Source organism: Argiope bruennichi, chromosome 2 (assembly GCF_947563725.1).
Source record: "Argiope bruennichi chromosome 2, qqArgBrue1.1, whole genome shotgun sequence".
In the NCBI taxonomy this organism is placed as follows: Eukaryota; Metazoa; Arthropoda; class Arachnida; order Araneae; family Araneidae; genus Argiope; species Argiope bruennichi.
Window position 1 is genome coordinate 44381707 of NC_079152.1, and position 16826 is coordinate 44398532.

The window sequence follows — 16826 nt, forward strand, 5'->3', positions numbered from 1 at the left end:
CCGGATTCGGAATTTAATATGAGTTATGAAGACTGACCTCTGCGGCTTCGGTTTCATAATAACCCGGACGAACGGAATTATATTATTACAGTTGTGTTTCGACCTCTTCAAGAGAGCAGCGATCGATCTGTAACTATTATTCAATTATAAATTATTATTCAATTATATAAATTTTTATTTCGATTAATATTTCTGTTGATAATAAATGCCACATTCAGATAAATTTGAAATTATTATAATAAAAATATTCCTACTTTACGATTTATTTGTTAAAATATATCAAAACAGAATTAATTATTTATTCTTTATAAAATTAATAAATTTTGTCAGTGAAATATAGATTGTCACATATATTAATAATAAATGAAGAAAAGGATTTTTAGAAAATTCATAGAGGGCTTTTGAAAATAAATTTAGGTGTCACATATCGATTTTTTTAAACAATATTTCAGTTTTGTGTATTGTTTTTTTTTTTTTTTTGTTTTGTTTTGTTTTGAAACTAGTAAAAATATTGAAAGTCTCGTAGTCACTTTGAAAGTAGTGAAAGTCACGTTGAAAGTTTTACGTAAATAGTAAAAATATCGAAGTCTCGTAGTCCCGTTGAAAACAGTGAAAGTCTCGTTGAAAGTTTTTCGTAAATAGTAAAAATATTTAAAGTCTCATTGAAAGTTTTTCGTAAATAGAGAAAATATTATATCCATGTCTATTGCTTCCTTAAACAGGGAGGATTGGTTTTCGATTCTCTTTTTGTACTGTATATTCTAGTATCAGTAGATAGCAGAATATCAGTAAAATAAAAAGACCCGAAAATATTTAAATGCAACCTCATTAGAAAAACTAAAGTTAAGAAAAACAGTATTTATGGAATATTTTTAATGAAAATTCATCCAAAAATTCAGATATATATTTCAGATTTTGAAAAAAAAATTGTTTGCTCAGAAAAGAAGAAAATTATTCACTTTTCAAACATTTTTTTAGAATTATTCAAGAAGTCCACTTTTTGAATTCATGAAAAATCTGGTCAAATTATTACAGCATAAAAAGTGGGGAACCATAAAAAAATTGGATTTAAAAAAATTCCTGCTTTTAATTTTGAAAGAGGTTACCATAATAATGTTTTAAACTTGATGCATCTATTTTCAATTTATTTTTAAAATTTAAACTTAGTTATACACTAGCGATAATATAAACTTAGCAAAATATCGTTCATTGCCCATGAGTATAAATCTAGTAAAAACACGTTGAAAAGTATTGTTGAAAAATTAATATAATTAGAAAAAAAATGGTACGATCTAAATGAGACTGATAATTAAAAGCTGATTATTTTAATTTTAAAATGTAATGAAAGTGGAGGTTTTCTTAGCAATAATAGATAGTTATCTCGGAAAACATTAAAAATATCACCATATAATAAACTGTATTAATGATTTTTTAATTAATAATATAATTAAAATTTTAAACTATTAAGTCCTTTCTTAATGAGGATCTAAATTCTAATTAATTAGCTTCCAAATTTAGTAGCTCCAGTGTCAAATGCCTGCTTTGCAATATGTTTTAAATATTTTTAGCATCATTAAATTTGCATGTATTATGAAAACAGATAGCATCATGTCTGTAAATGCTATCATACTAAAAACTCAACTTATAAGTTGCAAAAACTAACAGAAGCCTTAGGTTTTAACTAGATATAAAGCCTTAGGTTTAAGTGCACCTTTATCTGAATAATATATATATATATATATATATATATATATATATATATATATATATATATATATATATATATATATATATATTATTTATTTTTTGGTTCTAATGTCAAGTGTTCTGGTATGCATTTTGTCCTATCGGATATTTGTTTATAGTTTCCAATTTATCGAAAAATCATACCAAAATTATGAAAATTTTTTAGAAGGGATAAATATTTCTTAAGGAATAAAGATAAATTTTAAATATACACGTATGTACATTGCAGGATATCAGAGAGTTATCTCTCTTAACAGTACGAAATTAGTAAAGTTTTCTCTCCTAATTTAGCGGGCCGCGGTGGCCTGGTGGTAAGGTCTCAGTCTCGGAACCAGAGGGTTCCAGGTTTGTGACCCGATTCCACCGAAGAACCGTCGTGTAAGTGGGGTCTGGTACAAGATAAAATTGTCAGGACCAAACATCCTCCCGTTGGTGAGGCGTGGTGTGAAGAGGGGATGCCAGCTCAAGTGTCGTCCTCGTCATCTGACTGCGGTTCAAAATTACGAGGTCCGTCCCAAAATAGCCCTAGTGTTGCTTTAAAACGGGACGTTAATATAGCTAAACTAAACTCTACTAATTTCGTCGTATTAAGAATGTATTCTAAAAAAGTTCCTTATCCTTAAGTGGATTCAGACCAACAACTTGATTTTATTCTAAATTTTTGATATTAATCTTTAGATTATAGGAACTAAACTTCGACAAAATTTCCCTAAATGTGGCTTCTAAATAAGAAAAACTCGAAGATGTTTTCCCCTACTTTTAACGACATTTATCAAAACTAACCTCTCGATTTCGGTTATCCATTGCTTTAATTGGCATTCTTATCTCTCCATAGTAAATATATTCCTCTTTTGTGATATCAAATAGGATCTTTATAAGAAGACTCCTTAGTGTGACTTCAGGAAAATTTCTGCAGATCTACACTAATCATGGTCATCTTCAGAACTCAAGACCACCCTTGCAAAGATTTATACACACGCACGCACAAAATCTATAAGAGTATCGGTTTTTTTTAAGGTCTTGCAATTCAAAACGTTGTCTCATATAGCTAAAGAAGTGATGGACAGTGACGTAACTAGGGTGGGGCATGATCCCTTGGTCCCATTATCAGACGGCATTCTATAGTAGAGTAAATTAGTTGAATTTATGAAATATATATATATATATATATATATATATATATATATATATATATTCTCACTCCGCTTGTCTGAAAGCAAAATTCTTATAAACAAAAATGAATATTTTAGTTTCTCACATATATGTAGTACGGAAAAAATATCGCAATCATCAGGAAATTCGAACCCGAGATTTTGACGAATCTCCATTTTTCAAACCCCCTTTAGTTCAAAAAATACAATTTTGGAAAATATCCATCTGTCTATTTGACAATGATAGCTCAAAACACGCTTTGAACTAAACTGTTGAAATTTGGTATACGGTCTTTTCATAAAATTTGCAGATACGAGTAAAATATGTTCAGAAGAAGTCCGTCTGCCCGGCGAATAAAGTTAACACAAGAATTACAAAGCGAAAAGTTCGTTTCACAGATTTAACGACTATAATGAAAACACTTGTCTAATTTTGAGCCAAATCCAACAAAAGGTTGACTGTGTGTCAGTCTTTACTGTCAAAAACATGTAAACGTGATAATTGAAAATGCAATGATTTAAATATATCATATTTGGTGTGGGATTTCGTGATTGAAAGTGCAACTTTGTACCAAATTTTTGTTTCAATCGGTTGAAAAAAGCATGTCTAAAACTGAAATTCGATTTTTGGATACTATTAACACATAGAGTGGATTACTCGCCTAGGATTGCTCGATAGATTCAATAAAAATGCTAAATTCATATCAAAAGTTAATATTTCGTAACTGTTGTACGCCAATGCCATATAAGGCTTTCTCTGACATTATAAGTTTATTAATAGAGTATGCGAGAAAGTTTCCGGGTGATCCTTCTTGCTGGTTTAATATTAAGAATGTATACCATCGTAGTATGAAGCAATTTTAGTAAATTTATGTACGTCTTGGATTTTTATCAAAAATTTAAATGTCAGACCTCACAAGAATCCAAATTGTAGGAGCAACTGTACCGAAAATCCCAGTTTTCAGGTGTTTCTTAGAGGTACGGTGTCTAAAGTCTTGACTGTGTACACACAGTGCAGCAGGAAAAGTTCGGCAAAGCAAAACAATAAACGGAAAGAGAAGCTGAATGGAACAGAATTGCAATTTCTAAATAGAAAACAACGGCAACGAAAATGATCAATGAGATTGATCACCATCTAGATTCTGCAGTGTCAATAATTACAGTTCGGAAACACCTTCATAAACAAAATATTTATGGCAGACCAGCAAACATAGCCACTTGTCATAAAGTTAATGTCAAACGTCGTCTACAGTGGTGCCATAACCACAAAATATGCCGATTCCCTGATAGAGATGCATAATCCACGATTTTTTGAATAACAAATAATATTGCTATTGTTATTTTTAAATATGTGTTCCAAATATCTGTTATTTCAATCATATTATTAATTAAAATTTATTACTTAATATTAAATATAAAATTTATTAATTGTAATTAATACTTAATTTACTAATTTAAATAACGTGTGATTGAATTAATTTATCTGTTTCAACTTACTTCTTAATTTTTTTTTTCCTCAAATCTATTTATTTAATTTATTTATTGGAATGAACCATTTTCTGGAAAAGGTGAATTAAAAATATATGTAATTTCTTTAAAATGTTTAATTTAGTTCTATATTCTACCAATAGATGGCGCAGCAGTAAACAGAATATATGTAATCAAAGTCAATCATGTCACGAGCAATTAAAAATGATCTGTATGGAATAGTGCATCATCATATGCGAATATCGGAAGTCACTCCTGTAAAGTGGAGCGGTGACTTCGCACTTTCCGGTGAAATCACCACTCCGATAAATTTCAGTGATATGCAATTCAATGATACGATAATTTCAATAACCGGTCCGTTCACTTTTCAATCCATTCACAGATTTCTTTCGAGAGCTTCCATTGGACAGATCATATCGATTGTTACTTTCCAGTGAAGTCACCGCTCCAGCAAATTTCAGTGATATCGTATCGATTATTACTTTCTATCGTGATCGAAAACCTGTAATCGAAATATCATCAGTAAGATCGTACAAGGATTTGAATCACACCCCTCTTTGAAAAGTATTGATCACTTGTATTTGTGACTTTTTGATATTGGTTACGTAATAACCGCTCTTAAAATATTCGTCATCCCTATTAGGGTTCATAAATGAAAGACGGTATATGGTCCGACGAATCATTTTTCTCACTTTTCCTCACAACAGATTGGTTGCATGTTTAAAGGACACTTGCACGAACTTATAATCGTGATTATTTCCTTAAAAATGTCAGGTATGAAAATGGATCTGCCATGGTATGCATTCGTGTCGTTTTTCTGCTACCTCAATCGTGACTCTGAAAGGAAGAATCATTGAGGAGAAATTTAAAGAAATTTTAGCTGACCAGGTACATTTTATGATCCTAACTTTGTTTCCTGCAAGAGATGGAATTTTCCAGGATGATAATGCACCTATTCATACAGTGGGACATATCCAATTGGGGTTTGATGAACAGTAGATAAAGTGAAACTTCTACCTTGACCAGCTTAGTCCCCAGAACACATTATAATCGAACCATTATGGTTTATTTTAGAGCTTTCAATTCGGAATCGGTAACCTCCACAGGCATCTCTTCCTGAATGTTCACAATATCTCTATGAAGAATGGCACAATATTTTTCTAAACATTATTCGGCACTTGTATGATTGCGAATCCGACCTCTACTGGATGCGAAAGACGGACCTACACTTTATTAATAAGATTCTTGTATTCGTTTCAGGTATTTCCATTATTTTGATAACCGCTATTTTGGAAATATTCCATCACTATGAATATTCCCAAAAGTAATTCTAGTTACCTATTAGAGTCTAAAAAAATAATTACATTTTAAGATAATTTCTTGATTAGTTTTTAATTTTAATTTGCTATATTCCTGTTTTTGATTTACCTCTAGATTCAAATATGGGACCTTTTTGATTATCCGGAAACTTTATGTATTGGATCAGTGAAGCCGTGAAATGCTACTGCAGCTTACGGTAATTATATGTTTCTCTCGGTTGGAAATGTTTTGCTCTTTTACTTTTTTTTCCCCCATCTTTTTGGATTATCCTTTTAATTCAATTTTTCGCAATTTCGGGTTAGAGAGTGAATTCAACTAAGATTTGTTGCTAGAATAAATTACGAAATTTCAAAATGATTAATTATTTAATATCTGGTACATTAAAAAGTTATTTTTATGAAACTATTTACCGTTTTTTTTTTTAAACTTTGTTATAGTATATGAAAATTAAATGTGATTTAGGATATTCTTGAAAGGATTTTTAATACTAGTGGTCTTAATTAAATGGTTTTAATTTTTAGTTTAGTTTAGTTATATTAACGTCCCGTTTGAAGCAACACTAGGGCTATTTTGGGACGGACCTCGTAATTTTGAACCGCGGTCTAATGACGAGGACGACATCTGAGCTGGCACCCCCTCTCCACACCACACCAGCGGGAGGACGTTTGGTCATGACGGATTTAACGTGCAACTGACCCCCTTACACGACGGTTCTTCGGTGGAATCAGGTCTCGAACTTGAAACCCTCCAGTTCCGAAGCAGAGACCTTACCACCAGGCCACCGCGGCCCCGGTTTTAATTTTTACTTTCTAATGTAAGAAGTACAGAGAAAATATTGCAATCATGAAAAAAATTTGCAATCATGATTTTGATGAATCTCCACATTTTAGTCTGATACCAAAAAACACATTTTTTGACATCATGTCTGTTCATCCATCTATGACTAAGATAATTAAAAAAAATGTCTCAAGTTAGACTGACGAAATATGCTCCAGATTTATAGATTTCTATAAAATTTTGAATGAAAAACCATTTAGAAGAAATTTGTCTGTCAGAATATAATAAACAAAAAGAGCTAGATAGATAAAAATTCGTTATACAAATGTAATATCTAAAGCGTAGATACCTATCTAATTTGGAATCAAACCCGTTAAGGGCTTTACTTTCTATTCGTCTGTATTTTCATAAAGCTCAAAAACATAAAATTTGGTATTTTTTTTTTTTTTTTTAACAACAGTTTTAGTTTAGTATCAAATTTTAGCTTCAATAGGTTGGGAAACAAAACACCTAAATCATAAATATGATGTTTGGATGTCAGTTGCTAAATGCCAGGGATTAGTTCCCAAAGATAGTTTCAGTAAAAAACTAAATTCATGCTAAAGATCAATATTTCATAACACAGTTTGCCACTGCCACGTAAGACAATTATGTCATAATTCATGGTCCACAATTTTAAACAGGGGGAAGGTTAACACCTTTATTAAAATCTATTTACATATACATCATTTTCATATGAGTGATTCATACTGATATAAAAATTTAGATGAAATAAAAAGAAATTTACATGGTCACAAAACTGAATTGAATTTTAAAATTTTAAGTTGCAATATGAATTGATGGGAGGTGAGATTGTAAATTGCTTAATAAAATAATATAAATTATGTTTAATTTAACAAACAAAATAGGCTGACCTTAGAAGGCTTATGATTATATCAATCCCTCAATATAAAGAAAGAATGTAATAATAAAATTAACACGCAAAGGTTATTGTAAAAAATCTGCAATGAATGTTTTATTAGCTTAATACATTATTTTTTTTTCCCCACTTCATTATATTCAATGGCAAAAAATTTTTTACATATAAAAATATGAGACAAATTCTAAACAGCAATTTTAATTAATCTCTGTTACTACTGAAATATCAAAATAACAAATTCTATTTTATAAAATACATTGAGAAAAGAGCACAAAAATTTATTTAACCAAATTAAAAAAAATAATGACAATGAACTTTTATTACAAGATTTACAAACTCAACATAATAAATGCTGAAAAATGAATGTTGAAATAATGAAGTTTTATATTTTATATAGCTTTAATAAAGCTTCCACTTCCTCTGGAAGATAACCAGACATTTCTGCATAGCTGAGAAGTTTTCTTAAATCTACAAATAGAAAATAAAAGGAATGTCTTACGCCATTAAGAAAATGTTTTTACATGGAACACAGGTGATATTAGTTTTACTTACAATTTTTTTTTTCATTTTAAAATCAATAATTATGTTTAAAATTGAAAACTTAAGGAATTTCAAAATTAATTTTTTTTAAAGAATTTTATTTATACTTATTTAAATAGAATACACAAGTATGGTTGAAAAAGAAATTTGCTGTTAAGAATTAATTTAGATTTATTAAAAATATCAACTAGTTAAATAAATGAGACGGGAATTTTAATAATTAAATTGGTGAGATTACTTTTAAATTTCCTGTTATAATAATATAGTTGAAATTCTAAAAAATCATATTATGCATGTTGCCTTCATATAGATGAATGAAGAATCATGGTTTTGGATCTGAATGCAGTCATTTTTTGAAGTTAAGGATCACTATACAATTATTTATTATATTTACAGTAATAATCTTGTAACTGCTTCTCAGAACTGCTTTCTCACACAAAATATATGTATTTATTATTTTGCAAATCTATATACACAAAAATAAATGTCCCTTTGTTTGTTTGGACATACTACACTTTTTGACAGAATCGATAGTATGTTTACACCATCTTTTAAAAAATTAATAAATAAACCATCTTCTTAAGAACATAAATTTCATTTCTGGATGACTATTTCTCTCATTTTAATCAATTTAAACACAAATTGTAATAATGCCTTTTTACCTTTGAAATATTAAACCTAATTTACTGTTTAATCACGTCTTGCACACTTTTGCTAAAGTTTTTTTCTTCAGATATTTTCATATCTGCTTTTTATTTCTTAGTATTTTTTAATATATGACTGCATTAATTTATCTTTCAAAATTTTAAGCCTCTTTCAGTGTTTACTTTACTCTACAATGCATTGTGTAACCACTTGACTACACATTTTTATTTCCTTTCATAAGCTTCACATAACTGTTCCAAAAGGCAACACTGAATTTTCGGAAATCCTTTTTTAAATGCTTTTTGATAAACATTTGTAGAAAAGATCGATATGTGGCAATAGTGTAATTAAATTTAAACTGGACATTTAGAAAAATACCAAAATGGCTGTTGTATAAATAATTCTAACACTTAAAATAATATCAAAATATATTGGTAAAAAGGGACATTTATTTTTACTGCAGATTGCTATAATGTGATTTCAGTCAGGAGGATATTGTTTAATTCATAATATAGCCATTTGGCACATTTTGATTTTTTTTTAAATAATTTTGCTAAATTATATGCAACTATTCAAAACACATACGTTTTTTCTGTAAAAAAATAAAAAATCATGCATTCTAGGATTAAATATATCTCATATTTTAGCACTTTCAAATTTATAGTATCTAATCTGACACATCTTATGCCTTTTCCTTGTTGTTTCTTTAGCTTAAACTCAATGAATAGTATTTTATTTCATGCACTAAATTTCTCAGTTATTGAAATTATTATACATTTTATTACCCCATTATCAAAATCTTATTTCTTAAAAATATGTCAACAGAAACTTTCTCCTTGCTTAAACAAATTACAGATTTTTGGCCTCTTTCTAATTTTGTAGCATTTTTTTTCCATGTTAACCATTACTGTTATATCATCAAGACTCACAATTCAGATAATAGATTGTTAATATTTGATTAAATATTAAGGAAGATTTGAATAGAATGATTGCTAAAGCAATAAGTATATGTGAATATAGGTTATAAAATCTATACAAAACAAAAAATATTTTTGAATAATTACATAAACACAATGAAGCTAATTTTTAAAAAATATATATATAGCTATTTTTATGTGCATTAACATTCCACATTGCATCATGAAATGTGTTTAGATAAATTTTAGAATTCTACTTTAGAATTCAAACAGAATATGACAGTTAATATTAAGAGCTAAAGTTATAAGTATTATTACAACAAATATTGAATCGAATAAACACTAGATATTTAAGACCAAAGAAACTTTTAAATTATATTATCTTAAAATTGATATTCTGTTGAGTTAAAAGTTGCTAGTACTAATTTAGAAACTTCACATTTCTTCCACAATCATATATTTTGCTTTCTAAGTAAGATTTACATATAAGTGACAAGCAGTATGACTACAAATGACTGTTTAATTAGAATAATAATTAATATTAAAGATTTTGAATGGAGCTGTGGGTCTAAAACATCTGAAGTGGTTGAATATAAAAATTCAAATACTGCATTATGTTAAATTATATGCATTTTGCTTTATCTTATACATATTTAACAAATAAATGCTAGGGAAGCCAAAATTGTAAAAGATAACAACAACAATTGCAACAAATCAATCCAGTAATGAAATCTGTTAAAATTCCAAAAATCATGATCCCATAAAAATTCCCATAAGCAAACTTCCAAAATTAATTTATTAATTGAATTTCAAATTTAATTATAGAGATAGAAAAAGTAATTATTCATAAATAAAATTTCTATACATTTCAGTTAAAGAATTGTACTGCAATACAAGAAAGCATATAAAAATAAATCAAACCTTTCTTTTCAGGATCAGTCAGGAACATTAGCATTGTATTAAATCTTCCAACAGAAGCAAGGTGCATCATATATGGCACAATATCATCACCATTGCTGAAAAAAAGTTGTACAAATTAATCAACAAAGTTATATTAACTAATCTTAATATTATGTATTAAAATTTATAAAGGTACTAGTAACAAAACATAAAAATGATTTTAATCAATATCAGAATAAATATAAAAGCTATGCAAAATTTTAATCAAAAATTTATTCAGGCAAGATGATGAACATTCAAATTGAACAATTTTCCCACATGGCCCCTGGCTTAGTCAGGATATTTCTTACATATTTCCTTTAATCATCATTAAAATAAATTTTTAAAAATTATCAGCAGACATGTAATGTCATATGAGCATAAAATAAGAATTAAGTTAGATATTACAATCTTTTTTTTATCATTATTTTGCCTTATAAAAACAATGACAAATCATTGTTTATTTGCAATACTGAAATAAGGAATATAAGTTTTAAAATACAATAATTATATGTTTTTGAAGATGAAATAATAGTCAAAGATAATTTTTTTGAATCAAAGCAGAAAATTTGCAACAAGTACTTTTTAAGCTTGATTCTCATTGCGTGCCACTTTTAACCCTTCCAATTAATTTCTTAATATTTCTATTAATCTACATGCTTTCCCAAATACTTAAATACATGCTGCAGATACTATACATACTATAATACAAGTTGTAGATCTTTGGTTTCCCTTTCTCTACCTGATTTTTGTATGCCATTTTATTAAATACTATCCACCTTTGGTTAATTAATGGTTTTCTCATTAAAGCAATTTTAAAAATTTGACATTGATGTACTAATTTTTTCATGAATGTGGATCTTGATATATTTGTAATAGAAAAGATTTAAATTAAGTGATAAGTGTTTTGCATATACAATATTTTAATAAACATGAAAAAAAAATTCAGATTTTTTTTTTCTATTTATAATAATATAATAATGAAAGTTGCTTAAAAACATAGTTATAGCTTAATGATGGCATATGATATATCCAAAAGCTGATTTGAATAGAACTGATCATCATCACATTATTTCATTAGAAATAAAATTAAGTTTTTCATATAAAGATTAAAAATAAAAAGATGTTTGTTTTAAATACTTAAAAAGTTAAGTTCTTTGAAGCAAAGTTTAATGATTCTCTTTTTTTAAAGTTTTGGTCTTCTTACTATTTCATATTTAATTACTGAGTGCATGACTTCAAAAAATTATTAAAATTAAAATTGTAATTTTTTTAGACATTGACTCAATCAACAAATTTACATATATATAATTAAAGTAATGCTAGGAAAAATGTAATTTACTGTTTGCATTCTGATCTGTTTTATTCACTAAAATATGGAATATTGTAGAACTTTACAAAGAATAAAATTATCATGATTAATCATGTTTATTTATGATTACAAATATGTACTTCATAAAATTCAAAGTATTTTTTTGTTTGTTTGTTTGTTTCTTCAAGCATGAGTAAATAAAAAATCTATTTCTTTTGCACTTTTATAGCTATTTTTTTAATAGGTTAAAGGTCCAGACAACACAAAATCTATCGTCTAGAGAATAATACATAACATAATACATGGTTATTTCAGCAATCCAAAATCATTAAGATGAATTTAATATCTAAATTCTCTTTTGATTATGCTAGCAAAATTTAATCTTAATTCTACTAATAATTTGCAATTGTCTGTTTAAATAACAAATTGAAAAATATTTTTTTTTTTCATAAAATTTGAAGCATTTTACAGTGCTTGTATAACCAGGACCCAAAATTTGTAAATATTTAATGATCATATATAGAAAAAAAATCTGGGGTAAAGAGTTTAAAAGATAACAACACTTACTCAATAAAAGAAGAACTTAAAGTACTTAGAATTTCTGGAAATATTTCTGGTTCCATATAATGTTTGAACAATTTAGAAAATTTTTCGGGAGGAAATTGCTGAAACAGATTTATCAGAATCCATTACAAAAATTATGCAATATTTATGTATGGTATCAAAATATGTTTATTTTTACATTTCAGTTCAATTTGTCAATTAAAATAATTTACATACTAATATATTAATTTGATTCAAAATACAAAATTCCACAAGAACTTGAAGCATTCTTCATTTAAAAATATTAAATGAAATTTAATACTCTTAATAAACACTTAAAATTTACTTATAAAATATGAATGAAAAAGAATACATAAAAATATATTTAATACAGATTTAAAATCCATTACCTAATATTGCATAAGAAAGAAAAATCTTACCTCATTTAATAGACAAAAAATAAAGCCAATATTTCATAATAGTTATTAATAATTTTATTTTTTTTCAGATCACATTATATTACATTATGTATTTTCAAACAACATCATTTTTTTTCTGAACTAATATTTTCGTTTCTTTTTAAAATAAAGCTAAAATATTGAATTATCAATTTGCTAAAATTCAAAAATTTACTAATAAGAATTATATATAAGTTCCAAGGAATATATAATTTCCTTTTAAAATCTGTACTAAAAATAAATGAATAGAATAAATAAATAAACAAACTAATATTTCAAAATTACCTTTGAAAAAAAAGTGATTAATTTATAAATGTTCTACAATAATATTTACTTTTAACAGTATACTTACTTTTAAATATTGATATTTTAATTCAGGATATTTTGATAATTTTTTCCAGTCAGTTAAAAATTGGTAAGAGGCAGTAGGAACAGGTGGTAATTTTTGCTCTAATTTTGCAATTATATTTTCCAATTCATTAGAATAAACTCCATTGCCTTCCACATGTTTAGAATGAGATGAATCATGAGGTTTCACTGTTTTTGATACTTTAATACTTGAACTTTTTTCATTGTGATTCTGTTCAACTGTATTCAACAATGATTTGTTTTCAATTTTTAATCCTTCTTTGAATTCATCATGACTGTAATTCGATACTTCTAGTTTTGTAAAAGATTCCTAAAACAAACAAAAATGTTATGAAAAAGAAGAATTGCAATGCAAATAAAATTTACAAATAAATTAACAAAAATGAAATTACAAGGTGGTCTTAATATTTTTTACCATTTAAAATTAATTATATAATAATCTTTTATGCAATTTTTAATTTAGCTAGCTATGTAGGGGACAACTTCTAAATAATAATAAATAAGTAAATAAGTGTGAAAGAACTTATAAGAAAAAATTAATTACAAATTATAAGATATTTATTCAGTGAAAAAAATAGAATCAATTGTATTTCCAGATCTTTGTGCATAAAAATGAATGTAAAAAAATATATCTTAATCTTTAATCTATTTCTTAAAAATAATTCCTCATATATATGCAAAGAGCAATAATATTTGCTTATTAATAATACACACCCATAGTTTTTGTCAGTTTAAAGTTAAGTCATTCTAAGGTTGTTGGGTTTTTTTTTTTTTTTTTTCCCAAATTTAATTTTATCTATTTCAAATAAAACAGAGAGAGAAATAAAATATGTGTATTATTGGAAGATTCACATATATTCTGAGCAAAAGGTTTGAAATATTTTTATTTTTTCATTCATAACAATAATAGACATTTTAATATTTTCTTTAAAAATTTCTCTATTATTTCATGATTATCCATTTTATCTAATGTTATCTACAAATATTCTAATGGCCATGCTTCTCAGTTTTGAAATTTAATGCTTGAAGCAGGGAAATTAAATAAATAAATAAATGAATCTGGCACTGATGACACTATATCAAACAAAATAATTTCAATCCTTGAATACATTAATTGCAATTCTCTTTAAAAATGTTTCAAATTTTTGAATTCAAATTATGAAATAATTTTTAAACCTTTAAATTAAAATTTGGAAAAACGATAAAATCAGTATTTTTTTTTTCTTTATGATCATTTTTTTTATTATTATTATTAAATAGTTTGAAAAAAGCAGCAAAATATAGGGGGAAATAAAATTTAATCAATATTTTACTTAGCATAAAAGTAGAAAGTTAGGAAATCTTTCTAAGTTTCAAGAAAGAAGAATTCAATGTATTAAATAAAGCAGAATGGTTTATATTTAAAGATCTATAATTAATGAATCATCAATTGGTATTTACAACATGTAGATAGTTACATTTTAATAACAAAATGAACATGGGTATTGATATGATTGAGATTCTTCAATCGATATCTTAAAATGAATTTCAAAGATCTCATCAGATCATTTCTTAATTTGACACCATCAATAAGAAATAAAAATGTTGTTTTAAATATACTTAACAGCAACAAAAGTAATTTTTAAAGTGAAATTTTTTGGTTAGCAAATAAGTTAAATTTGATACATATGGCAACAAATATTCAGATTTAAACTTAAAGTTCTTCAATGATAATACATTTTTCTTTTGCAATGACCGAATAAGTGAAAATCAAGTTCATACAAATTATATTTGAGGGTAAGGGAAAGAAAAAAAGTTTGGAAAACAATAATAATAATTAAAAACAGAGGCAAGAAAAATAGAGGAAATTAATATAGTTGAACACCCAACTGATTTTTACTGTTTAAAGCACCACAAAAATATATTAATGTTATATACAATAATAATGGAAGTAGCGGCACAATGATACAGCACACAAAATGGATAAGAAATAGAACATAATGAGCTATTTTCTTCAATCATGATCTTGAATTTGATATACAAGCAAATCCAAGTGAAAGGTTTTAAATAATTATCTAGGCACAGGTAAAATAGAATAATAGCTATTAGATATTAGTTCTTTGAAAAATAGAATAAATTTAATATTTTATACAACATATTTACATTTCCCTAAATGAAAAATTAATAAAAATGGAAAACATAGTGTAAGTAAAAATTTTTAGTTATCAGAAAGAATAGTTTTTAACTATTTAAACATAATTTAATGGAAAGACATTGTTACGTAAGCATGTTGCCCCGCCTCTCACTTGTAACGCATCTCTAGCGGTATATGTAAAAAACCATCAGTCTTTGTAACATCATCGACGTAGCAGCACGCCGAAAGGCAAAGCTCAAAGAAACTCCCAAAAGCAGAGAAACAATAAAATATTTAAAATACAAAAAAGGTCCGTCATCATTATTGAACCTCTCAATTCTGGTCCGTCCAGCCGGAGACGAATTAGCGAAAATATGGAAAAAAATAAAACTCAAAAAGCCAAAGAGTTAAATAGAATCTGTGGAAGGATAAAAGCGAAACTAACAAGTATTAAAAAGTTTGTTGAAAGTAGTTCAACGGTTGAAAAAGAAAATAAATTTATATTCAGCTGTCAACAAAAGCTGGCAATTGTGGGAATCAGGTGTCAAATCTTTTAAATTTCATTTAAAGAGAGCAGTAGGTTCTATAAAACTCACATTTGAAGAATTTTTAATATTAACTACAGAAATTGAAGGTATTCTAAATAGTAGACCTATTGTACCTTTATTTACGGATCCTAATGATTATACAGCTTTGACCCCGGGACATCTCTTAATTGGCCGTCCAATAACTTCAATTACTGAACCACAATTAATTGAAAAATCAGATAATTATTTGTCAAAATGGCAAAAATTAACTAAATTAGTACAACAAGTTTGGAAAAATTGGAAACGTGATTATTTGAATAATTTACATCTTAGAAACAAATGGCAGTTTGCTAAGAATAATGTAAATCTTAATGATATGGTTGTAATCAAAGATCCAGATTTGCCTCCATATAAATGGAGACTGGGTAGAATTCAAGAATTAATAAAAGGTTCAGATAGTTTAGTCAGAGTTGTTGTAATAAGAGTTTTGAATGGTGTTATTAAAAGAGGTATTAGTCAAATATGTTTACTTAGAAAACTTAATTGGATTTATATGTGTATAGGATTGTAAATAATATATAAAGACTTTAACTCATTTGTATAAATTTGTATATATAAGAATTATTTCAGTATTATTTTGTGTAAATTTATACATAAGAATTATGTCTGTATTTTTTATTTGTTTTTACATTTATTCATTTTTTTATACTAATTCTGTCGAATTCATTGTGATGTGTGAAGTTCATATAGTGTCTGAATGTTGAAATTGTGCAATTTCAAGGCTGGAGTATGTTATGTAAGCATGTTGCCCCGCCTCTCACTTGTAACGTCCTCTAGCGGTATATGTAAAAAACCATCAGTCTTTGTAACATCATCGACGTAGCAGCACGCCGAAAGGCAAAGCTCAAAGAAACTCCCGAAAGCGGAGAAATAATAAAATCTTTAAAATACAAAAAAGGTACGTCATCATTATTGAACCTCTCCAGACATTACAAAACAAGTGTTAAAGAACAGAAAATGAATGCAATTCATTCTATTTTAGACATTAAATTTAAAAATAAT

At 26.9% G+C, this 16826-nt stretch overlaps 1 protein-coding gene and 1 long non-coding RNA gene across 2 annotated transcripts in view; one reads left to right on the forward strand and one right to left on the reverse strand.

Moving 5' to 3' along the window:
* LOC129961963 (uncharacterized) lies at nucleotides 1-11484 on the forward strand. Its single transcript, XR_008783859.1, has 4 exons — nucleotides 1-129; nucleotides 5820-5901; nucleotides 7799-7933; nucleotides 10437-11484. It is a non-coding gene; the product is annotated as an uncharacterized LOC129961963 (long non-coding RNA).
* The window catches only part of LOC129961962 (RNA polymerase II-associated protein 3-like), a 21558-nt gene continuing 12386 nt past the window's right edge, over nucleotides 7655-16826 (reverse strand). Inside the window, exons 7-10 of the mRNA XM_056075611.1 lie at nucleotides 13108-13434; nucleotides 12322-12419; nucleotides 10425-10519; nucleotides 7655-7869 (exon numbers count right to left, since the gene is read on the reverse strand). Of these exons, the coding sequence (XP_055931586.1) occupies nucleotides 7784-7869; nucleotides 10425-10519; nucleotides 12322-12419; nucleotides 13108-13434 (606 nt within the window). The 3' untranslated portion in view covers nucleotides 7655-7783. The remainder of the gene's footprint in view (nucleotides 7870-10424; nucleotides 10520-12321; nucleotides 12420-13107; nucleotides 13435-16826) is intronic.